Source organism: Haemaphysalis longicornis, unplaced genomic scaffold (assembly GCF_048455015.1).
Source record: "Haemaphysalis longicornis isolate Haplotype H1 unplaced genomic scaffold, Haemaphysalis longicornis Haplotype H1 scaffold_1, whole genome shotgun sequence".
In the NCBI taxonomy this organism is placed as follows: domain Eukaryota; kingdom Metazoa; phylum Arthropoda; class Arachnida; order Ixodida; family Ixodidae; genus Haemaphysalis; species Haemaphysalis longicornis.
In genome coordinates, this window is record NW_027526203.1 from 379,608,220 (window position 1) to 379,633,701 (window position 25,482).

Genomic DNA, 25,482 nt, shown 5'->3' on the forward strand with positions numbered 1-25,482 from the left:
TTTTAACGTCTTTTTATTGTCAATTAGTAGCACGACTGGCTCTTATGAATATCAATAACCTCATTACTTCTATCGTGTTGTTTTATTAAACATAAATATGCAACCTGTGCTGCAGTAGAGGCAGCCACCTGTAGGTGACAGCCGGAATAAAATATAGCAAGTTTCGTCGCATTACAATCGGTGCACTAGTTGGATCCAAAGCGCAGGTAGTAACCCCGGTGATAGGCCAGTAGAAAGTCAAGCCCCGGTGGTTCAATCCGTTTGCTGCTGGCGACAGGCAGTGCTGTGGCGCAAAGTTCGCAGCCATTCCGGTCATAGGTGCCACTGGGCCCGACAGTGCACTTGGGCTGTACAGTTGTGGTGAAATTGCTATTCTCTGTGGCATTAGTGGTGCACACTGGTTGGTTGAGTCGCTGCTCCTGTTGTATTCTGCTCTGTGGTCTCTGCCAAGGACCATACCCTTGTCACTGTAAAGCAAGGGAATGCACCCTTGTTGGTTACCTGTTTTAGCTGTGAGTGCTCCTCCTATGGGCTTTCTTGGCCTGGCATGGCATGTGTAAAGATAGTCGTAAATAAAAGCGATTTGACTGCCCCCTGTGTTTCTTCTCTTGAAAGCATGCATTGCTTGACATAACCCTTTCGTGCCCAACATAAAGATTTTAGAAAAAATGGCCACAAGTAAATAAATTTTGTGTATTTACCCCTTCCCATTGATGCTTCGACAAGTTAAAATGGAAAGCCCAGAGTAATTCACACAGAAAACAAACCCTCACATATCTGTGGGCTGGGCTTCTATTTGTATGATCTTCGGGTAGTAAGAATACCTTAAAAAAGGCATCAGGCACAGAAAAACTACATTTTTACGTATTATAAGTTTTACATTGTTTTCAGGAGTATTTATATTATAAATAGGATTTTGTGAAAATAAATAATGAAGTTTTAATTAACATATATATTAATTATAATTAATAATATTATCACAAGTAATTACGCAACAAGTTGAAGGTTAAGGTGCAAGGAAACATTACCAATGAACCAGAACAAAACCGCGAATAAATGAGACACCAAGCGCTGCAGTGCACGAGCCCACTAAAGTCCCTTCATCAGCTTTAGAGCCCGCCACCGTGTGCCGCCCAGCAAAATTTTCGTGACGACGAAAGCCCAGCCCACACAAATGTGTGGGTGCATTTTTCAAGCGTGATGACAGTACGCACACGAAGGGAACGGGTGTGTTTTTTAGCCGATCATGTTTTCCCAAGTCCTGAAAATCGCGTCTTACGCTTGTTATTCAGAAAATACGAGAATAGCAAGAAGAAATACCAGCTTTCATCGTGAAGGCGGCTAGCGTGATTACGACGGCTTGGGCGCCGTTTTTAATATGCTATTTCTCGCCCCCTGGTGGCGAAATGTGTGAACAGGTGCCACTTAGTAAACGAATTTGTTGACCCACACAAAACACGTTTGTGTGGGCTGGGCCGTAAAGGGATAAAGTGTGTCCCTGAACGAGTAGCAGCTAGGTGTAGGTGTCTTCGCTCATGACGTTGTAGTTTCTAAGCATTTGAGCGACTGATTTCAGATGGTGAATCGCAACTATGGATGTGCGTGTAACCCCATACATACAGGCAGGGGCAAATGAACAAGAGGGAGCCATGTCCTCTCAATGAGGAAGGTCTTGCATGTTGTCAGAGCAAATTCCTCTGGCTTAAAAGTCTCGTCTGTGTTTTTCAGGCACATTGTATATTTTAGTCGTAAAACAGCGATTTAAGTACTTTAATTGGGCTTAAAATAAGCCAGTTTTAATCAAACACAGTAACTAAAGGAGTGTATTTATGCTTGTTTGACGTTCCACGCAGTTTTGGCAAACATACAGAAATAAATGTGCATGTCGTACAGAAGAGCCAAGGTGTGCAGCTGTCCACTTCCTACACACAACTGTACTTGACAAAGCATCAACTATCAGTGCTTAAAATGCTATGCACATATATGCAGAAAGAGACTACATTATGCCTTGGGTCTGCGCATTAGTAGAAAAGTGGTACAGGCCACATGCCACTGCGTTTGTTCACTGCAAGAAGGGCAGAAGGAACAAATAGCATTTTGCACATCGGCTAGCAGACCTCCCTTTGGTAGTAACTGACTTGTAACCATTTTCTAGTATTGCGAGTCTTTATCATTTTTTAGACACTCGCTGCTCGTGCTATTGAAAACGCATTTAATTTTGAACAACCTTTGGAAAGTGTACTGCCAATCTAATAGGTGCATAATCCGTTGATAACCCACCATGGTGATCAGTGGCTAAGGCGTTGCACTACTGAACACGAGGTCATGAGTGGGATTCCCAGCCAAGGTGGCAATTTTCCTGATGAAGGCAGAAAGCGAAAACAGCCGTGTGTGGAAGTTTTGGTGCGTGTGAAGGTTCCCCAGGTGGTCTAAATTAGCCTGTAGACATCCACTATCATGCGTCTCAGCCCAGGTGTCGCATGGGTGCATGAAACCCCAAATCTTAACCTTTCTTAAACGTAGTGCGGTGACAGTTAACTTGTACAGTTGCTTCCCAGTGTGCTCTGCAGCTCCAGGCAACCCGATTCCAAGTCAGCATGCTACCACCTGGCCCAGGGTCTCGCCTTCCCCTCTGCATTATCCCTCCTCAACAATGTTAACGGGCCTTTTCACATGCACTGGATCCCTGCTCACGCAGGCACACCAGCTTGCCCACGAAGCTCTCCTCCGGGTACCTGTCGACACCCACGACACAAATCCTTGTCCTCCTCCCCCCCTCCCTACCTTAGGAGACCTTAGTCTAAGCACACATCGCATGTTCCCTCCCCTCCATTCCGGGGTTACCGGTCGCGAGCAAATAGTCATTCGGCAGGCTCCATCTACTCCAATGCACGCCAGACACCCCTGTCCCACTGTGTCCCCACTGCCTTATTGCCTCTACCCAGGACCACATTCTGTGACAGTGCCCTTACAACACTACCCAACCACACAATTACACCGGAGAGTCGCTGCTAGCTGTTGCGGCCAGTCTCCAAGAGCAACGGGAACTGGCCGCACACATCATCAGGGCCCTCAGTGGCTGCCTGGACCGAGGCGGCTGAATCGTCTCCACCATCCCATGACCAATAAAGTTTCTACCTACGTATCTATCTGTACCTGCTGGGGCGAATGCTTGGACCAGTGGTGTAGGGAGAATGCTGCCCTGGATCCCAAACCTCCTCTTCCAATTGTATATGCTCAATTTTTTTCCTAGATGTATATAATCTTGCAAGGGGAAATGAAGGGCTCTGATAAAATTATGGCTGGTGTGGTAATATTTCAGCTGATGAGGCCTCTCCCCTAGAGTGAATAAACAGTACTGTGGAAAAGAAAGTTGCAACTGCCAACAAATCAATTTCAATAAAATTTGTTGCTTCCATTCCAAGAAGTTGTCTAGAGACTTCATTTGTATAAAGACTTGTTTGTCTAAAAAAAATTGTCTAGACACTTCAATGGCTCATTGCTTACACAGTCGACTCGTGTTAAAGGAGCCATGAAGAGAAAACACAAGTTTGGTTCATTCAAAAGATTGTCTCGTTAGAATCATACTGACACCACTTTTAACGTAAACTTCGCTCAAATAGCTACATAATTAGGAAAAACGGGAATGGTCATGCGACCCACCAGCTCATTTCCCGCAACAGAACCTATGTCGTCACATGAGCTAAGCTCTGCGATTGGCGGAGGCTGGCAGAAGCAGACGCAAATTAGGTAGAACTTACAAACTAGACGAACGAGCGATTTGCGCTTAAATTTTGGGCACATTCTTTACAAAGCAATAAGAATGATGGGACAAACAGTGGAAGTTACGAAAGCACATGTAAACATAGAAGTACTGATGCGTTCTGCTGTTCGTACTGCGCACAGCATGCTTGGTTTCGCTGCACAGCACTATGGGGCTTGGGGTTGTCTCAGACGACACTGGCCGGTTGACGCAAGCAACGGTGTCTTACGTGACCCCATTTGTCGAGCGAGCACTGTTTCAGGGAACGAATATTTTCTCCCAGAACAAAAACAAGCCAGGTTTAAATGCGGGCAAAAACAAACCAAACGCTTGCCACGGTATGGTGGCGCCATCTAGGTTACGGAACGTAAAGAAACGCGGGAACAAACCAACACCGCTGTACAGGGTGGAGACAACCTTTGAATGGTCCCGTGCCGCCGCAATTGGGCCAACGGGCTCAACGCGTTATTCTTTTCGTTTCCCACGAGACCTAGCAACGCGAAACAGACAATATGATTCAAACTTTTTCAGTAAACCGCGGTGCGGCGATAATTTTAGCGCGGTTTTGACACAATGACTTGCTTCGGCGGCGAGCGAGCAACTGAAAATGGCGGCGCCAGCGTATACGTGTCTCTACCCTGTACGGCGGATGCGCGAATGAAGGTACTCTAGGCTGCAGAGCGGTCGGTTTCAGTGATGTCACTTGGGACCACGAAAACGCACGATTGAGCGGGAAAACCAAAATTTTAACCTAAATTGTTTAATTTCTCAGTGAATAAAGCACCGTTTGTATCCGGACAAGCGCTGGGGGCACTATAAAACACGAAATCTTTCGAATAAAACCAACTTGCATTTTCTCTTCATGGCTCCTTTAATACAAAGTCCATGGGGACTGCAAAATACCTGGAATGAACCAAACTACCACTTAAACGAAAATCACAAGGACAGCATTGTTATTAGTCTGCTCAGAATTTGGACTTTTGTCGCCAAGTTGAGCATACGACATGGGTTTCCATGGTAGTTGAGACTTATTGCTGAAATCGAAGCCTGAAGCGTCCACCATACAAACTGCTCACACGGTACTGTGGGCAACCAAGAAGTTTGAGACCTGAAAACAGATGCGTACACTGGCGTGAGTCTCAACTAACGTGCCGCTTTATCAACTGTGCACTGCCCCAGTTGCGATTGCGCCAACATCTCTACACATACATGGCGCTGTTTTTGTGCTGAAAATTCTGAATTTTATCATGAAATGACGGTCACCTTGATGCTTCCAATAACCAACTTCGAATAACTTCAAATTAACCTATATAATGGGGTTTAGCTTTGAATTATTGAGCAATTTTTTTCATTGGATTGCATGTGAAATTGCTGGGACCAACACATCACTTATAATTAACCAGATTCCAATTAAGTGACTTGACTTCGAGTTATCAAACGTTGACTATATGCATTTAGACTTTAATTGCTTGCACTCTTGTCCGCTCAGGGCAGACGGTTTTGATTGATTGATTGTAGGGTTTAACGCGCCGACGCAACGCAGGCGATGAGGTGCGCCGTAGTGGAGGGCTCCGGATTAATTTTGACCACCTGGGGATCTTTAACGTGCGCCGAAATATTGTACACACGGGCATTTTTGCTTTTCGGCTCCAGAAAAGCGGCCGCCACGGCCGGGAATTGAACCCGCGACCTCGTGCTCAGCAGCACTCAGGGCGGATGGGCCTTAAGGACCCAATGGCTGTGTGTGCATGTGCATGTGTACAAGACTCGATGGAGAAGAGACGCCAAGGTATGCCACATGTGCAAACCAAAGGAATTAACCTGGACATGCTGCATGGCTTACTTAAAAGGTACACACGCTTAGTGCACAAAGACATTCTATTCTGCTTCATATTTTGGAGATGCACCAGCCGCGGTGGCTCAGCGGCTAAGGCGTTGTGCTGCTAAGCACGAGGTCGTGGGTTCGATTCCCGGCCGTGGCAGCCGCTTTTCTGATGGAGGCAAAAAGCAAAAACGTCTGTGTGTACGAGATTTCGGTGCACGTTAAAGATCCCCAGGTGGTCAAAATTAATCCGGAGCCCTCCACTACGGCGCGCCTCATCGTCTGCGTTGCGTCGGCGCGTTAAACCCTACAATCAATCAATCAATATTTTGGAGATGCACTGTTGGAAAGTGAGATTCAGTATGCTACAAATCAATAGCAATTCCTGCTCATGAAATTCTTTTATTTCTATCATAATGTTGCCCATAGCTACATGATCCTGCAAAGAAATTTAGACACATTTTGTTGCTCGTTTAGATTGATAATCATACTAAACCAGCTCGCCCGTGCCGTTTTGTAAGTAGTGAAAATGTCCCCCGAATATTTGGGACACCATTTTTGTGTGGAAGGTGGCCGATTTGCTGCAGAATCGACAAGACTGAGCTGCCCACGAGTACAAATGTCAGAAGGGTGCACTTCAGTCTGTTTGCTTGGTGAATCAGCTGTGATCCTCTCACAGCAGCTGTCATCGTCATTGGCCAATCCCTTGAAGTGGGTATGTGACCGGTCCCAAAATCATTCCGAACTGTGTACTTAGCAGCTGCGAATCCATATTATTGTAGCTTCATGAAACCAGCATGACACACATGCGATGTAGCAGTGAAGTATTTGCAAGTGGGTGGGTGCCATAATGTTTTCGCACTCAAAGCAGATAAGTAGACTGGCACCTTGAAAGCTGTGTTCCATATGGAGTAAGAGTAGAGTAGTGGTTAAGTCGCTTGCTTGTCACCATGCATCCTTGGGTTCGAAACCATTTTTGCCACTGACAGCAGCTGCTGTTGTCATTGGCCAGTCTCCTTGAGTGGATATTCGACCGGTCTTAAGACCATTCCAAACTCCATAGTGGGCAGTCATGCATTTGTATTATGGTAGCTTCATGGAGCAAACATGACACGTAATATTTATAATATTTACTTGCATCGAGGAAAATATGGGATGCAGGACGCCTGCACGGAAAGCCATCAAAATGTCAGCTTGACAGAGCTGCAGGTCCCTGATCTGGCAGCTTGAACAGCATGTTCTTACAATAATGTTGCTGGTTATAACAACAAGGGTTGTCACACATAATGAGCAATGGTAAAACAAGGTCAAAAACGTTGGGCACAATGATTACACCACTTATGAAGTGGTGAATTAAGTTTCACACCAAAATGAGCTCTGCAGAAATTTTACTTTAAAAAACTGACAAATGCACCTTTTTTTCAGTAGTGATCTGCGCATGCACGCACTGCCGGTCTGTCATTCTCTCGGGGCGTCACAGGCAATATAAACAAACGGGCACATTCCCACCTTGCTGCAGCTACTGCCTTCTAGCACTGCACCTTTTCATCCACTATTTTCCAACAGTTCCTGGTGAGTTCAGGCATGCACGCACAAAATGAAGCTTACAAAGGAAAGGGGCAAGCACGTTTCAGGCTGCCCACATGGCTGCCAGTGAGCAAGTCACAAAGACGAAAAAGGAAGTAAAGAAAATGGCACCCACTGCAGGTTTGTCTGGGGAATATGCACCTGCTCCTGTAAGGAACAGTGACTGGTGGGTGGAGGAGGGATAGCGCAATAAGGATGTTCCGTGCACAAGTTTTCTGAGAGTGATAAATTTTGTTGGGGGGCATTGCTGCCCTCAATTTTTACTTTGCCATGGCGGCCGCTAGGACGACCAGAACTGAAAAAAGGTTCATTACATTATAACCTCAGTTTTGCAGTGTAACAACTAGCAATTAGTAATATTACTCAGTACTACATTATTAATTACTTAATAATAGGTGATGGCCCATTAATCCCGGCATGACATAACAGCAATGCTTTAGCAATTCAAGTATTCTGCTTTGGCGCGCACACGTGGCATTCATAGCTCTGTGACACATTGGTTTCAGCTGTAACTTCCTCGCTTCCATCAGCGGGAAAGAATGTGGTGCTGTGCATTAACCTGCTGTAATACGCCCGGAATGGGACAAACTGTTATGGATGCTTTGTGACCTTGAGTACTGTAAACAGTAGATGACTTTAATCTACTGGGTCTTTAACTTTCCCTGGATATTCTGCGGCTAATCTGAGAACACTCGTCAACAAATGAGTATGTGAAAAACCTAGAGTGAACTATATTAACTGCGAAAAAGAACTACCGGGTTGCATCTTCGACAGTCTGTGGTAAGCACAGGAGTGATAATCAGAGAGCCCACTGACAACCAGTGGACGGCACGCTGCAGCTTTCCACATACTGACAGCTAGAAGAAGTGCTGCGTCACTTTCATTAACAGTGGAACCCTGCATAGGAGTATTCGTATCCTGGAGGGTTCATGTTCACTTTGATGCTAAACAAGCATGGTTGTCTACTCAAAGGGGCCGTGAAGACAAAATACAAGTCTGGTTCATTAAAAAGACTGCTTTGTCCCGTTAGCAATTATACCAACCATATTGCAAACGTCAAACGCATAATAGAGACATTAGGGAAAACAGATGAAGCGGTGGCAATTCCACTGCCATTTTCCAGCACTTTCCCTCAGACGTCACACAATATTTTTTTAGCCATTGGCGGCCGCCAACCTAGGCCACTGCCAAGAAACATGGCGAGCGATCGTAGTGGGACCCCCAGTTCTGTCTGATCATATCACCTCGATGCTAACGTGCAGTCAACACACTGACAGCCATGTTTTTAGTGCTGGCCTCTATTGCGTCACTGCTGCCCATATTACGTCCCTGTAGTGCGGCATTTGAAAGTTTTGCAACATTTCTTGCATTTTTTTCAGTTCAAGCATCTTTTGTTGCTGGATTGGAGCCGAGTTAGTTACGAAAGGTTAGTTCTTTCAAAGTGGACAAAGTCATATTTTTTCATGGGCCATTTCACCTGTGTACAGCACTCGACACGTAATGTGCATGTGAAACGTTTCTTGTTAACCATTATTTGGACTGACTTTTTTACTCGAGTTTACACGAAGGCATGCTTGACCAGTTCTTAGCAAAAGATAGCTTCAGTACATGAGCAGTGAAAGCGTGCATGATCACTGCATGCCAAAATTGTGTGTACAGCCATAAGCTTAAGTTTACGAACCATGGGAGCGGTGACTAAAACTAACCGCTGCGCCTCCTCGTTGCGCAGCACCTGCTGTCGAGACCGCGCGCAAAGCAGTCCCGGCCTATACGTGTGGCACCCATGCCACTACGACACTCTTTTTCGTGATTGCCTCACACTCCAATAAATTGGTGCTAGGAGAACCTCACTGGCTTTTTGCAGGCTGCTGGTCAACACACCCTCTGTGGATACAACGTACTCGGTTTCTCTCTCTCGCGCATAATCGGCAGTAAAGCTGCTCCGCTGGCATAGTTGGCGCTGCCTAATGCTTATCTCGTGTTTATAGCCCTTGTTTTTAGCTGCTCTGGGCCACATAGTGAAGCAGACAAAAATCACAGTGCAGTCGAAGAAAATAAAAACCTCATCTTTCCCCGGCTTTGACCTGGTGCTGATTTATCAAAGCCAGGGGCAGTAGCGGAGACAGTGACATGCATGCTATACTGATTGTGCCGCGGTTAGTTTTGTCCACCGCTCCCCGCTGTACATGGTACAGCAATTTGAAATGCAAGCGGGTGGTAATTATGCTGGATTAGCTGCTTCACACAAATGTGCACAGCGATGACATATGAAGTCCTGAGCTTTCATTGGTTGTGTGCGTCCGTGAATTAGAGCTCTGGCACTTTGCCTAGAATCCCTGTGGCATAGTGCTCAACGCATGCACTATCGTCCGTCTTGCCTGTGTCCTCGCCTTTTTAGTGCTGTCTAAAAATGCAACCGCAACAACATGCTGTCCCGCATTGCGGTTATAAGCTTGAGGAAGTTGGGCGCAAGTGCAGAAAAAAAAAAAATAGTTACAGACGATTACTCGTTCCTGGTGCAGGCAGCGCTCGGCCTCTACACGGGCAGCGCGTTTAGCTGCAGCGGCAGACGAAGCCTCATCTCGGGCTGCGCGTTTCACAGCAGTCGTCACAGATTCTGCCTAAGTGGGCGCCGCTCTTACGTACCCCAACCGTACGCACCTTCTTCGCTTTCCTTCTTACTTTCGAGGCATTTTCTCCCGTCTCCTTTTCACGCTACCACTTCCCTTTCTTCCCTGGCTTTTCTCGCTGTACTTCCGCCCCCCGCTAGGCTCTTCGTTTGCTCCTGCCCGTTGGTTACGCCGTCGCTAAACACCCACGTACAAGCGACAAAGAGCTGCGCTAAAGGGACAAAAAAAAGTTTAGGCCACGCACCGAAACGCCTGAGCTTATTTTTAACAGCAGCTAACAAGCACACCATGCATCCGGCCGAACTAATGTCTTTCTACGCTATCCTCGTTAACAGGTGTCTGATCGATCTAACATGCAACGCGTAAATCAGCGCGAAGACCAGTGGGGGCACACCAGATGACATGGACAGAATCTTTTCTTCATGCCATGCGTGACAAGGCTGAGCGCCCCCAAAGCTTGACACAGCCGTACAGACGAACCAACGTCTGATGACGCTCGAAACATGTATACAGTGCCCTGTCAGAGGGCTGGTGGTTCTCGTTGCCGGAGATTTAGAGAAACCATGAATGGAACTAGAGCCACTAGTAAGCCAGCCTTTATATTACGGCAACAGATGGAACAATCTCTTACCCCGCATAGAGATTAAAATTGTGCTACGGAACCACAGAAAACTGTTACAATGGAACTACGTGCTGAACCACATCTTTCGCCATGAACAAAACCATCGACAAAACAAGCCTCGCGATGTCGCCGGAAATGGCGTTCCCAGTGTTGCCGGGCTGAAATATTCATGGACCTAAATTTATCCGAGAGTAAAGGACATGGTTGGGTCAAATTATTTTTAAAGATAAAAATTACAGATGAGCTCGCTTTTAAAGGTAAATCTTCTAGCTGCATAGTTAATTCTGGAGCGTCACTGCGAGGATGAAACTGTTGTCAAAAAAAAAAAAGATCACAAGAGGTGGAAACTTGGCGTCGTCTGGTCTTCGAATGGACGGAACGCATCTTATCGCTTGTTGAAAAGCCAACTGAGTTTCTACTCATCGGGCAGATTGTGTGCGGGTAGGGTGTTGGACACATTTTAACAATTAGAATGGCAGCTTTTCGGTGCGTCATAAGGAGTGCAGTTCGGCATTCCTTCTACGGAAAACAGGATGTCCTAAAGTCCTTGCAGCGGTGTGCTGGTTCGGCCCGATGCTTCGCTGTGAGTTCATCGTCCAAGGCAGGTACGTATGTTTAGGGCAATTTCTACTCTCTTTGAGGTCACCTCTGCGCTTTTTGCATTAGGAATTGTGCGCTTGTATCGTATTTCTTTTTCCTCGCACGTGTTCTTCGCGAGTGTACAGGGTCATGTGTTTTCCCATAGAGTTGATGTGTAGCGGCAAATACAAATGATCTTGTTTGTCACATCTGGCTCACTTTTGTACGCATCGACTCTTTTTCGCTTTTCTGGTGCGAAAATAAGTGTGGTTGAAACGAGTACTTGATAAACCATGTGGCGTGGCCTCGGGAGGCGCAATCGTATGATCAGCAGCCTTTATCAGCGCCCGCGCCTGTTGGCGAAACCGTTTATCTTCGCTGGGGAACGAGCGTGATGAAGATAATGCCCCGTTCGTGACTCGACAGGTTTCTGCTCCGTAAGTAAGCAAGGCCAGCACAATTTAATCAAAAACAGAATTTCAGTTTGCCATAGATGCAGGTAGTTTGGTTATATGCAATGTAGTGATGTGGTGGGGGTTTGTTTTTTTAATAAGGTTTCCATTGTTCCTTTATTTTCAGAGCGCAAGTTTTCAGAAAAACATGAGTGGGTGGTAGTGGACGGAGACGTTGGCACAGTTGGCATCTCCAACCATGCACAGGCCTGTATATCATTCCATTAACGTACTGCATGCAAAACGCATGGGGATACTAGTGCACGTGCTTATTTGGGACGTTATAAGGTGCTTCAATGCATTCATTTTTGAGACACGAGACTACTGAAAATAATTACACGCGTACATAATGACTTGGCATGTAGTGCATGGCAATGCAGTAAACTGCCGCTTAATAAAAGCAGTTGATTTTTTTGTGATACTGCTTTTTGTGACAAAAAAGCAGTAGCCTGACGCAAAGTAACAAACCAGTGTGACTATAACGGGCTTGATACTCCGGAGCTCCACCTGGGCTGTAGTGGAGAGCCACAGATTAATTAAGGCTACGTGGGATTCTCTAATGTGTGCTGAGGTCTCGTACCCACCAGTGTAAAATTGCCTCGACCAGGCATGCCACCTCGCGAGCTGAAAATCGAACCTGCAGCCCTGTGCTTGGGAGCACGAATCCTTAGCCACTGTTCCAAGGGGGGGAATGATTGCCGCTGTAGCTGCAGAACGCTCCTGTGTGCAGTTTTTTATGGGAAACCAATGCCAAAGTAATGGTTGACTGTGGTGGACACAAAGCCGCGGTCATCCTCTGCAGTCGCGAAACGTACCGTAAGTGAACAGCCTCTGCGAGTGATTAGTGCTGTAACGTGTGATTGCCGACAATGTAGAATGGTTGGAAGAGCAGCTCCACTCAAGTATGGCTTTGCTTTTGCAGGAAGCGCTTGGAGATGTTGTCTATGTACAGCCACCTGATGTTGGCACAGAGATCACGCAACACGGTTTGTTATTCCACTTCATAATGATGTCTGCCCTCAGGTTGCAGGGGTTGTTGGAAGTCTGGAGTTCTTTTGGCAAAGGATGGGAGAGTTTGCGTAATACGTGAATTACAAAAAATGCACTGTCTCATGGCAATTCCCAGTGGTCAAGCGGGAGTAGCAGATTGTTCACTGATTGGCCTCATGGAGCAGATTTGGTGCTTTTGTTTGAAATCTGGGAAAGCCGTTGGAGCAAAAAGTGAGCTATAATCATTAGACACGCAGGGTCACCAGAGTCTTAACGAGGATGTGGCCATTTTCAAGAGATGCCTAGCTTGCCTGATGTTGCACTTCTTTCCGTACAATATTTTCTGAGAGTTTGTTTGCTTTCTGGAGGTAAACGAGGAAATTTAGTGGACAGACTTTTTATTAGGCACCTTAATTAGTCAGTGTAATATTTTGAAAAATTTGTCCTGAGAAACTGATCAGTTTAGTTTAATAATCAAAAATAGAAAAATTGGGGTTACTTGTGAAAAATCATCAATGTGGAGTATTTCCTCTGCTAGCAATTTAAAATGTACTGCAAATTCATAAATACCAAATGAACTAGGCTTGCTAAACTTTACCCGCCCTGGTGGACTCTCCCAAAGGCAAAAAAGTAAATCAAAAAGTCTTTGTGCCACCTATATTTACATTCAAGAAAGTGGGCAGTGTATAATCATGCCTCGTGAAGGTGTTTGTTGAAAACATATATAACTGATACAGTTTTTAGTAATCAAGCAAGAGCTTGCTCTTTAAACAGCAGTGGTCTGGAAAAAAAAATTTAATGCAGTTTTTTTTTTTTTTGAGGCCGGCAACGACGCTCAGGTGGTAAGAACCACACATGAGCTCGCGGGTTTATTTCTGCCAACTCATCATGGCTATTACTTTCCCACAGGTTCCTTATAATCGCACAATAAGTCTAAAAGCATTCTCTGGTCCTAGTTTTTGTGCAATGAATGTAAATAGCTGCCATTTTCTCTGTGTGTGTTTACCAATGTTTGGTGTACTGAGACCATCTTCAGTACACTGCTGGTGCCTTACAATCTGCCTCCTACACGTCATTCATGCAGCCACTTTGCGAAAGGGGATCGATCCTCGCCTCTTCAAAACATTGCCATCCAACTGCTCAATAGGAGCAGGGCTGAAGTGGGGAGGGGAGGCAGGAGCGATCCACTTCCTCAAGCTTGGTCAAATCTTGGGTTCAATATGCCAGAGCTACACCTAGGCTTGTGGCATGTCTAGGTGCAGCATATTGGGGAGCTGTAGATTTAGATCACTTATGGTTCTTTAGTGCACACAAAAGTCTCGTGCTTGTGTATGTTGCTGCCATCAGAAGCACAATCTCTGCAGCTGCAATCAAGCCTGTGCAGTACACCTTAGCCACCGAGGCAGATGGTGCGAGCAAGGCATGCTGGAGTTATGCTGGAACAAGGCAGATTTGCTTGGCCGTTATCAGGAAAAGCTAAATAAATAGTGTTCAAGTAGAGTGGAGGAACTTTTCTGGATTGGAGTTTCTTTTTTAATTGCAAGTTGGCTGTTGCTACTGGCAATAATGTGTGAGAAAAGGAAGTGAATTGCAAAATCTGAAATATTCGTATATATACATGTGCAAAAATTTCAAACAGCTTGAAATTGGCAGGAGCCTAGTCAAAACACTTTGTTTAGTGGGATATTTTGCATACAGCTAATTTCGACCTCGAGTACTAACTATACAAAAAAGGTTTTTACAATACGGAATAACTTTTTTTTGCCATAAGGCACCCAAAGCAGACGCCTATAAAGAAGTAAGTGTCACTTGCCATATAAAATGTTCTGTAAGGCTGGGGCTGTTCTTTTCACAAGATGAGAAGCTAATGTATAGAGCTGGTGTTCAAGGGATGAACAGTCGGGACCATGACAGTGCCATCACCTAAAAGGCTGCACTACGTAGCCAGCCAAGTGGGAGCCAATCTGAAAACTAACGTACTTCCCCTTACTTGATAGCGATGTCAAAGGAAAGAAGTTATGATCAACAATGATAAAAAAAAAAAAGTTGGGGTGCCAGTCTCTTCCAGAACTTGACTTTCAAAATATATAGTACATTTGCGGGAGGGAGGAGATGCTGAAAATTTTCAGGGATGTCTTGCTTCATCGGATTGCAAAGTTGTTAGCACATGCTAAATCACTGATAGCATGTGCTAGCAAGAGTGAGCCAAGGGTAATGTAGCTGCGTGTTTTAACGCTATGCTAAATAAAAAGAATATACAGTTAGCTTATGCATTGCTCTCAGAATTTGAACTAATGCTCTTTTACTCATTGTACCCACTGCTCCTTGGCCTTTCTTCCTTCAAATGACAGTGGCTGTTTCAGGCCTCCTTGAGTGTACAGGACAGGATGCACAAAAGTAGGCCTGACTCCCCCTAAACTGCACCTTTCATTATTCTTTTTGAACAGTAGACTGCTCTAGGAGAAGTGCCGCTATAACTCTCTCGGTCACACAGTGGCCTCAACTGTGCTTTTCTGAAAACTGGGCTGGCTGAAATCAAATGTGGATGAGGACCAACCGGCCATAGCGGTGAATTTTAACGAAGGGTTATGCTTTTGTGTGAACCTGCATTTTGCTTGAAAGTTGAAATTTTTGTGCACTCAGCACAGTATCATTGACTGACTGCCTCCAGACTGATTAAGAAAGTAAACGACGGATGAGTATTACGAGCAAGTCAACGTAACAGCCCTTTTGGGTCTAGATTCTTTGAAAAAAATGGTCTGTAAGAAGACGTCGCTGGACTTTTCGTCAGGGATGAAAGTGCTCGCATTGGGTGTTTATGCTGCATGGATGGCCTTGACTGCCCAAATGAAGCACGATGTTTTAATGAAGTGTCGCTGTGTAGCATAGTATAACTACTACTTGTCTCTGTTTTTGCCTTCTGCCAGTTCAGGCAACTGAGGAACTGATTGCTTACTGGTACTATTATTTTAAAATCAGGCCCACAAAGAATGCCGTATTTGCCTCAAGAGTAAGCTATTTTCTGCATAATGTGCTCTGCTCCTATCTGATTCGATGCTTTTCTTTCTTTTTGCATTACAGATGAGTGTGGTGCCATTGAGAGTGTTAAGGCTGCCAGTGAGATTTATACGCCTGTTTCGGGAAAGGTCACAGAGGTCAACAAAGCACTTGAAGATAAACCGGCTCTTGTAAACAGTGCTTGCTATGGTGAAGGTGGGTAGATATTATTCAGTACATTGCGACACATAATTTGAGATGCTAGCACCTTCTACTCGGAAAAGTCAAGAATGAATGTGTTTCGACTAACAAAGCAATTTGCCATTTTAGCAATTACAAAGACTGGGCATGTGCGTATATAGACGCTGCCAAAATGGGCGAAGTGAATATGGCCGTGAAACAAAGCCTCTGATTGTATAATGTGACCCTTCTGAATGGTTGTCATGATTTTAGCATTTTCACCAGAGAACCCTGCAAGCACTAAGGATGGCCCATGCATATTTTTTAAATTGTACAATGTACTTGCTCAAATAGGTTTTGTAATAGCTCTACATGGTACCATAGTCGTGTCCCAAAGCAGATGGCACAAGAATGCTGTAAGCATGTGGCATGGTGGTGGTGTGGCACTGCCTTTAAAGTCTGGTTGATAAAACCCTCTTAGCCAGCTGGCCCTTTCGTCTACACTGCGATGTCTGTAGGTTCAAGTGAAAAGCATGCACTAATTAAAGAGCTTGCCATAAAGTCCTAAGGGGCACCCCATCAAAAAGATGGAATGAACATTGTGGGGTGGGATGAGCTGTAGTGTGCAACCTGGAACTAGCCAAGATGTTTGTAAAAAAAAAAAAAAAATGAACAGCAGTAATACTCTGGTGGATTATTTTTTAAGGCCTTAGGTTTCTGTTTCAAGCACGCGCATTGAGAGGAAAAACATTTGAAGTTGTGACCAGAGCGAGCACGTGCTGGGAGATGGGAACAGCAGTGTGGGAGGAGGGCTCTGCTAAAGGGCGACACAGCACTTGCCGGGAAAGAGAAACGGCAGCGCCAAAGGTGGGACGGCTGCTCGTGCGATGCAAGCCGCCCTGAGAGGTGAACAGGAGGCTCCTGGCGATGGTGAGTGGGAAGAGCTCTTCCCACTCACCATCGGCTAGACAGCTGTCTAGGGGGGGCTAAGTTGTTATGGGCGTGGCCACAAAGTTCACCAGAAGGTCAAACTAGCCTTTTGCGTTCAAATTCAAAGTTCTAAGCATCCCCGTCATTTTTAGTGGTCAATCAGCTCTCGGGATTTTAAGGTAGCTGAGGAAACTTCAGCTAACCTTGGGCTGAGGACTGTGTATCTGTTCGTTTTTTTTTTTGTTTAGTCGAGTGGGAGGCCATTGAGTTCAGACCAACTTATTATGCAGGGGCTGTCCAATGGGAGATTGGATGGTGCAGCAAGAATATGACCATCATAGTCACAAAACACAGTTGAACTGTAATTTTACTAACACCAACTTTGCTCGCTGAAATTTATCTATAGGGTTTAGCATATTTGTGAACTTAATCTTGCAAACAAAACTGAACATTAACTCAATTATATGAAGCTTTCTGGAAGAGAATAGGAAAAATTTTACAATAAAAGAAAATTTAAAAAGACCCTTTTCCACCAACATGAACATCAGTGACTACTTCAGCAGTGATGCCAGTGCAGACATGGACACAACAGAGGATGTTGAGAAGATTAAAATTGTGAACGTCATTGCCAGTGCAGTAGATGTGTCCAAAGATGACGGTATGGATGCTGTCGACCTCCAGAGGTTTGCTGGATCTTGGCTATCACGGTTGTAGCGGTCGCAAGCGGCGAGAGCTATGCAACATCTTTGTTTATCAGCTGTACCCAAGGCAAAACAACCAGGTGGCGAAAACCCAAAACAGCAGTGACGCCATAAGTTCATTTAGTCTCGAACATCAAGGAAGTTGTGCAAACAGCTGGAGTGCAGCCGTTTTTTTGCGCCCCCCATCAAGCTGGGATCACTCTGCAGGGTGGTGAACAAAATCGGCCCAGTGGTAGCGGCTGCGCAAAAAGCGTGCAAAGCTATTTGTAAGATGCACCTCAAAACCTCGAACGTCGTGTATCGTGCACCCCACTGTCCCGTTGCTTGTGTTACATTGGCCAAGCAGGACGTGGCATAAAACGGCCACCTGCGAGAGCATGCAGACTTGATGAAAGAATCAAAAGGCCCCTCACTGCTCTTGCCACAAATGCAGCTGCACACTGAACCTGCAAGGATTTGGGGTACTGAGGCCAGGGAAATCTGAGGGCTTCAGGATTAGTGAGAATAATTTTGAAAGCATGGCGTTCATTTTGCTGCACACAAAAGAAATTGAATATCTTTTTAAATGATAACGCTCTACCTTCATGTGCCTCTTATTTACTCGCATCATCCTTTCTTGGAATTTCACTAGTTCCTCCCTCCCCAATTTTTCTGCTAAGCTTGGCAAAATAAACTACTCGTGGCTAGTCCTAGTCAGCACCTGCATTAATCCCTTCCTAGTCCTGTTCATGTCGTTTTTCCTAGTTTCCCCAACACCAGTGTGTCGCGTACTTGTACCAAATTCGTCTAACTTTACAGTGTCAGAACTTTTAGGGTGGGCACCAGATATGGTACTGTGTGTACCCCAAATGCATTTTGTCTTGTACCATGCTTTGTACATAGTGAGTAAAATGACAAGTTTGCTTTCTGCTGCTATCCAGATGACTGCAATGATATAAGCAGTGATCCCCTCTTCAGTGCATGTAATTTCAGCTCTACTGAAACTCTCAGCACTGGGCGAGCTCAGTTCAAGCATGGAGTTTGCCATTTGATGAGCTGACATGAGCACCAGCAGCAGCGCTTACTGTGCATGCACCTGTGAGGTGCTCACTGCAAGTCACCGAGACATCTGTTTGAATTTTGTGGTGTTTAATCACATGGATTTTTGACAATTGCAGGGTGGATATTTAAACTGAAGCTGAAGAACCCTGATGAGCTGAAGTCTCTCATGGACGAGAAGGCTTACGAAGAATTCCTGAAGTCCAGTGCTTAGGATGGCAAGATTCCCTGTAAATCATGCTGCTATGACTTCCAACAAACAGATGGAAAAAGAAAAAAAACTTTTCTACTATCGTACTATTTTGAGTGCAATTAACTACGATGAATAAATGCGCAATTAAGATTTATTGCATGCACACACACAAGAAAAAAGCAGTTGAAGAGCACCATGGCCTGTCTGGTCGTTTGTTACTCATCCAGATGGACTCGTTATCACGATTAAGCAGTAGTTCTTGTCTGAAAGGAAGGGGGGAAATAATCTGTTAGGCATCTTTTTTTTTCCCCCAATCGGTTAATTGTTGCATAGTTCGCCACTATTTTAGTGGTTTATAAAACTATTCCTTGCCACAGCTCAACTGCAAAATTGCATTCTCTGCACAGAGCAAGAATATATAGGAGGCGAAACGGCCCATTGCGGCAAGCGTGGGCGAGCGACCAGATGTCCCAATGAAAACCAAGGCGGACTGCCAAGCTTCGTAGCTGCGACGACGAAGGAGAGGGTAGCGGCACCTGATGGACGAAATGATAGCGGCCGCAATTCATTCCGTGACTGCGCAGTGCAATGCTGATCGCGGTGGCCGTGCAATTTCTTCACCCGCGGCAGATGCCGCTAGCTCGACCTCTGCCGAGCACTTGACATTATCTGGCCGCGCTAGGAAGCTTTGTTTCCCCTCCTATCTTATTCTTGCTCCGTGATTCTCTACTCAATTTTATGCTGATTTTTACACTCTTGCACGGACAGCAATAGCACAGAACAACAGGTGATCAAGTGTGTATTGCTGCAAACCAAATAGAAGTACACATAAAGTGTCCTCGACAGCCGGCTCCAGCATGCACAGGAGTGGCTGATCAGATTTCCACGTTGTGTCTACAGGCACCCACCTGGTGAGATAATCAGTTCATGCTTCTTGGTCCGCACCCGCAGGAATGTCAAGTCGTTTCCAGGTTCCAAGTCCCGCAGAGTGCTCCGTGTCTGCTCGCAAAGCTGAGCCACAAGGGTGGCATACTGCATAGTAGTCGTGTCATCCATTGTTGATTTGATGGGCGACCCTGGAAAAATCATCAATCAGTGCTTTAAGACTGGTCCTGCACAGCAAAAGATGGCCCAGCATGCGTAGATGCAGCTTCTGTTGTTTGGCACAGCAGCATTGCACCGGGAGGTTTTCTCAAACACCCCTCGAGAAGATGGGTTCACAGCATAGTCTACAGGCCTTGGTACAACAAAAATAGCTTATTTCACTTTTTTTTTTCCTTTTTCCTGGAATGTGGTGTGTGTGACACTGACAAGGGCAGCACAAATGGTGCAGGTAAATGCCCCACTGGTTTCACCCTGTCCCCATCACCCGCCCCTTTTTCACAGCAAGCCTTACAAATGAACACACAGTTACACACAAGCTTTTGTCAAATTAAACCCAGAAGTGTATGTAATAAAGTCGTGTATAACAGACATGCACTTCTGTAGACGTTTCCTTCTTAAAAGGGGACCTTTCAATAGCTCTAGTTCGTAGACAAATGGTGCTCTGTTTAGAAATAAATAATTAAAGCTGGCATTTCCTCCTCCCCTTTTTTTTTTTCGCAATGTATAAGAGCATACCACAGAGTGCCAACCAGCACCAAATGTGCACAAACTACCCGAGCGAGCTTCTGAACTGCTTCCACTTGCTAGGCGCTGAAAATGCACATGCATTTGGCAAGAGATCAGCAACATAGTTGATTTGCCACTTGCAGTTGCATAGATGCATGCTGGCACCAAGAAGGGACGACAGCTTTCACATTCACTCACACCGAACGTTTCCCGCCCGACGACAACGACCTCAGGACTATAATGAGGGCTGCCCAACGGACTGCGAAGTGCAGCACTGGTGTAGACTGTGGTGAATAGCTATGAACATTGGGACCCAGGCTGGGCCCGCAGGCCTATTGGTATGGGCACACTGCCTTCTGCGGCCCTTGCAGGCTTGGGTCTCCCAGAATATATGTATGCTCATAAAGTATTATTATTAAACACCGAAGCAAAACATTTGAAATTAAAGAGGAAACGAAATGGGGCAGCCTGTTTGGTAATGTTTAAAAAGTTCAGTTTTGCATCTTTTCAGGGGATACAGCCAACAGAAGTTTCCAGATGGATTTACTTTACATTTTACGCAGTGTCTAGAGTGCCATCCGACGGTGCTTTAGCTGGCCCTTTCAGTGCCATCCGACGGCGCTGCAAGCGTATGCTCCCGTGCCGTCCGGCCGGTCCGGCGTTTGAGAGGCTCTTGTACAGACCTCTCAGCACACGGCCAGCACGAAACAAAAGAAAAGTGCTCAGTTCCTTATGACGCATCAGCCAGCTCAACATCAGATGCTCGCGGGCGGTTATATAAGCCGTTGTGTTAATATATCCCTGTGAGCAAGCGAGCCGAAACCAGTTAGGTGCAATGTGCGCGTACTCATTCCCACTGGCGACTTAGCACGCCGCGTCGCAAAGCGATGAGGCGGCCTTCGCTATGCTTCGCTTTTAGTCGCTTTGCGACGGTGGATCCGATCGCTCGTCCCTCGTCGCTCGACGACATCGCAAAACCTCAGGGCTTGACGTAGTCGGTAAAAAACGTTTGTTTACATCCACAATTGCAAACGGTGTTGAGCCCCCGCCCGGTCTAAGTTGGCCCGGCCCGCCAAGGGGGGCCCGCTCGGCCGGCAAGCAGCATTCCGTGCTCATTGGCTCTTTGGTCAGTGGCTTTAGCGTACACGTGTACCAATCGACGAACAGCGTGGGACTCATCAGTGTGCAGAAACTACTTTGACTTGACAGAGCAAGCTTCATCTTCGTAGGTATAGCAGGATCCATAGCGGGACAGTAGGCTGACTTGCAGCCTTGTCGTACCTCTATCGGCGAGTAGTAAACTGCCATAGAGTTTCAACGTGGAGTTTGAAGGTGCCAGAACATTTGCGTCTGTGAAAAGAAGCGAACTTTGCGGTCTACGATACAGGTGTGGCGTGAAAGCAAACGTGTGTATTTCTTGCTGTAATAAGATGTTGAAAAGTGTCTGCTTGAGTTCGTTATTTTCGACTCTTCGCGCAACCCGCAATGCTTTGGGTACTATTCTAAATGCAGTCGCATCATCTCTCGTCGCAAGTGTGAGCACCGCCGCATCGCACGACACGCGTCGCGCGCGCGCCCGACGTGCCCGAGTTGCTGGGTGAGCGTACATTGCTCCTTGGCTTCGGCTCGCTTGTTCACAGCTAGGGCTACATTTACACAACGTCTTACATAACCACCCGCGAGCGTCCGATCTTGAGCTGGCTATATATAGTGCATCGTAAAAAACTTCTTTTCTTTGGTATGGGTATTTTGACTGAAGCTCGAAGGCGCGGGGTACTGGCCCTGTGCTGAAAGCTCCGCCGCTCAAGCGCTGGACTGGATGGCCGACCGGACGGCACGGGAGCACACGCTTGCAGCGCCGTCGGACGGCACTGCAAGGCCCCGCTAAAGAGCCGTCGGACGGCACTCTCGACACTGCGTACATTGTAATGTCCTTACCATGATGTTTCTTCAGAAAAAAAAATGAGGCTCCAATCGCATTCCACCATTTACGATTTCTAATGTCACCAATCGTGACATCAGGAATGAAAAGATGTATGGGGCAGCGATGCCTGTTTTCACGTCCCTAAACAGTAAAAATAAATTAACCCAGATTAAGAGATTAGAGTGCTGTGAATATAAATGTAACACGGGGCAGCAACAGTTAACACAAAAAATGCCAGAAGCCTGAAAACTGGTACTGATTGCCCCACATATTTACTCGCACTAAGGTTTGTGACAACACATATCGTGAAAGGAACATCAGGAAAAACTACGTTTCTGAAAAGAACAGTACGATAAGGAAGGGCATGTGAATGTGTAAAATCACAGCGTCTGGCAACTTTTGTCGAGCATGTTTTTAAAAATACGAACTTCATCCTTTAAACTTTATAAAGCAAGCTGTCCCACTACTACAGACAGTGAGATTTGCTTACGTAGGGATCATATCTGCGCGAAAGTTTAGACTTCAAACTGCACTAACCTTCAGCTGTCGTTGCCACAACTCCTACAACTCCCGGCAGTTCTTTCAGTTTTTTGAAGATCTCGTCCACTTCAGACTGAAGCAAAAAAAGAGAGAATACTGTACTTAGTACTCGTAGGTGTCATCTACTGAAATAGCGTTGACCATAGCACGTTAGAACTTGTGCGCAGACAACTCAAGTGAAATGATTCAAGTCTGCACACACTACTGCGTAGTGTGTGCAGGCTTGAATCACACGCTGTTCATCTGTATTATTATTAATCGATTTGCGCGATGGCTTCCAGATAGCCCATTTTTTTCTTGCGACTTCTTCAGAGATCGCGCAGCCTTATTTGTAGGCGTGCCGTCTCGAACAACTTTGGCAACAATCTCAAGGCACACCGCGGTTTAGTAGACATGTAAACGTAACGCAGAGGTACAATGCAGCACACTCCATCCAAAATTGAGCATTTACCGTCATGACGAACACTTCGAAGGAAGCCCCCACGACAGCCAAAGCACGAACAGGTAGGTGAGGGAGGCTCTCCTCATAGAGTTTGACTCCACCATAGGACCATAGAGAAAGAAATAGCTCCACTGCCGATGATGATGGGACACAGGGAAGCGCGCCTGGTGGTCGCTAGAGGGCGCGACGTGTAAGATGGGAGACATAAGGTATGGTAAACGAGAAATTATAATATATAAAAAAAGTACGATAACAGCGTGCGTTGTGAGCACATAGTCACTACAGGATGAGGTTTGTGTGCACTTTGTAAAAAATGCAGCAAGGCTCCCGCACTTGGTAGCCCGAATATTAGCCGCCAAGTATGTCGACTTGCTATGCCGAGAACGAAAATAAACCACAAACATACTGAGTGGCGCAAATACGCGCTTCTTTCTTGTGTGTTGTGTATTTGAGCCACTCAGTATGTTTGCCGACCTAAACCAACACGCCCAGCAACACGTTCTCTTGAAAATAAACAACTTGCAGCAGCCATAAGCAAATGGCGGCGCCCTACGTTTACGCTACGAGCAAAGCATGGAGGAAAAAAAAGCTAATCTAAAAGCTAATCTAAAAACGTTGGCTACGAGCACAAACCTTCTCTCCATTGCCACAGAAAGTTGTCCCGACCAGGGGGGTAAAGCGAGCTCCGAGACCGTACGAATCGTGGGCGCTGACATGATACAATTCTCATGGTTGCCAGATCAATTGTATTCAGCCTTCTAAAAACTTCTGCCGTAATTATTTAACTAAAACAAAGAACTGAAGCAAAATAGCTACAAATAATTGCCTCAGTAATTAAAACTAGCTTCATAAAAACTCTTTAGTGTAATTAAGCTCTAATTAGTGGAGAAAGAGTAAGTTCGTACTTCAGTTTTGGTTTCGATTTTTTTAAGTGTGCTAGGAGGTGGCGAGGCCCTGGCGCCTGACTTGCGCAGTGTGTGTGTGCAGTCTCCGGCTCAGATCTGCGTGCGTGCAAAACGTATACAAGTTATGCAACTCGGATGCACGCGCTGAGCAACTGCCTCCCCGGGCGCTTGCGAAGCCGTCATTCGTTTCTTCACGTTAAGCACCTTATCTATTGGCCCTGAACTGACGCCAGAACAGCGATTCCGATTTGACCTTGACTACCGCAAGTTCACTACAGGCTACGGAGTGGCAGCCAGCGATGGTTCCCGTTCGAAGAGAAATAAAAAGAGCTTTTATAATCGCTCGGTTCCAGTTGCTTTATTAATGGAACTTCTTACAGCCCTTCGTGCTTCGAACTTTCGCGCAATCGCTCGTGAAGGTAGAACGAAAAAATAGGTAACAAAATGCGGTTTCTTTTTTAATCAGTCACAATAAATCAACAAGTCAGTGTTGTCTTCTCACGCGCTCTGTGCGGTAAATTACTGCCCATTCAATACTCGCATTCAGTCCCGCAAGCTTTCCCTTTGAAGTGGTGGAAAGCAGCTAGAACTTGACGAATACAGACAGAAAGGAAAACGGGACACGCCGCGGACTGTATTCCGCATACTCCCTTGGCATGCATTCTTCCAGTCTGTTGGCCTGCGATCGACCGCGCTCTTTCGATCCTGTGCTTCGCCGCGACTCACCGGCAATACCAGCGTTGGCCCATGCGATGTTTTTTTTTTTGTGTGTGTGTAAATAAAGGTTTTACATTGAGCTAAAGCGACAGTTCACTTCACGTTGTTTGAAAAGCATTGAGCGACTCGCAAAATGTCACAGAATGGCAAAAAAAGCGGCAAAGCGCAAACATGCACGGAGATCATACGGAGATTCATTTTTCTGTGCGCCCAGTACGGATCAGCAGACTCCTTGGCGTCCTCGCGCATGCGATCAGTCGCATTCGAGCTTGCGCGCAAGTGTTGTTTGAGCGTTGCCACATCTTGCTCAAATAGTCTCAGTACATATGAGTCACACGTACGCTAAACCGAAAACACGTCGGTTACCTACCCACAGGAGATAAACTACGCAATGCTGTTGATGCTGTCGACGCCGCCTACACAAAATCCGCCTGGCCAGCGGTCCGCCATGTTACAATTAATCCCGGCATGCTTTGCTAGCCGGACGCGGAAATGCCACAGTAACACGTTGCCAGATTACAACCCATCGCTTTCGCCGTTTTTAGTAAGCAAAAACTCAGCTGGAAACCTTCAAATCGTTGTATCATGTCTGCCACCGTGTGTCGTACGGTTCCAATGCATTGGCTCAGCGGCGCGCTTTCCCTCTAGAGTATATTATCTCTATGGTCCCGACGGACAACTTTCTGTGGCAATGGAGACAAAACTACGCGGGGGGGGGGGGCGAACTCCTTTGTGTTACTGCGCCAAAGTACTTTTCAGTAAACTAGTTTCGGTTTCGGCGTGACGCATACGCATTTGCTACAGTTCATTTCTTCGCATGAGCTGTTTGGTTGAGTGCGCTGAACCGCAATCACCAATC

At 46.0% G+C, this 25,482-nt stretch overlaps 2 protein-coding genes and 1 long non-coding RNA gene across 4 annotated transcripts; 1 reads left to right on the forward strand and 2 right to left on the reverse strand.

The window, feature by feature from the left end:
* Nucleotides 1-331: 331 nt before the first annotated feature.
* LOC144155172 (uncharacterized) lies at nt 332-10,637 on the reverse strand. The gene is made up of 4 exons (XR_013319520.1): nt 10,434-10,637; nt 7,288-7,467; nt 3,157-4,871; nt 332-467 (listed from the first exon to the last, which is right to left on the reverse strand). It is a non-coding gene; the product is annotated as an uncharacterized LOC144155172 (long non-coding RNA).
* A 124-nt stretch (nt 10,638-10,761) lies between these two features.
* On the forward strand, nt 10,762-18,638 carry Ppl (glycine cleavage system H protein, mitochondrial). The gene is made up of 5 exons (XM_077686450.1): nt 10,762-11,029; nt 11,583-11,666; nt 12,382-12,441; nt 15,527-15,658; nt 18,411-18,638. Exons 1-5 carry the CDS (start codon nt 10,897-10,899, stop codon nt 18,503-18,505), a joined length of 504 nt encoding a protein of 167 aa, XP_077542576.1. The 5' UTR covers nt 10,762-10,896; the 3' UTR covers nt 18,506-18,638.
* Nucleotides 17,356-23,539, reverse strand: Robl (dynein light chain roadblock). 2 transcript variants are annotated; one of them, XM_077686451.1, is made up of 4 exons: nt 23,011-23,539; nt 22,557-22,632; nt 19,393-19,560; nt 17,356-17,492 (listed from the first exon to the last, which is right to left on the reverse strand). In XM_077686451.1, the coding sequence occupies exons 1-4, from the start codon at nt 23,014-23,016 to the stop codon at nt 17,374-17,376; spliced, it is 369 nt and encodes a 122-aa protein (XP_077542577.1). In that variant the 5' UTR covers nt 23,017-23,539; the 3' UTR covers nt 17,356-17,373. The 2 variants fall into 2 exon arrangements, with proteins under 2 accessions (XP_077542577.1, XP_077542578.1); XM_077686452.1 differs by lacking the exon at nt 17,356-17,492 and adding an exon at nt 18,618-18,747 and having other exon boundaries at nt 23,011-23,160.
* Nucleotides 23,540-25,482: the final 1,943 nt, after the last annotated feature.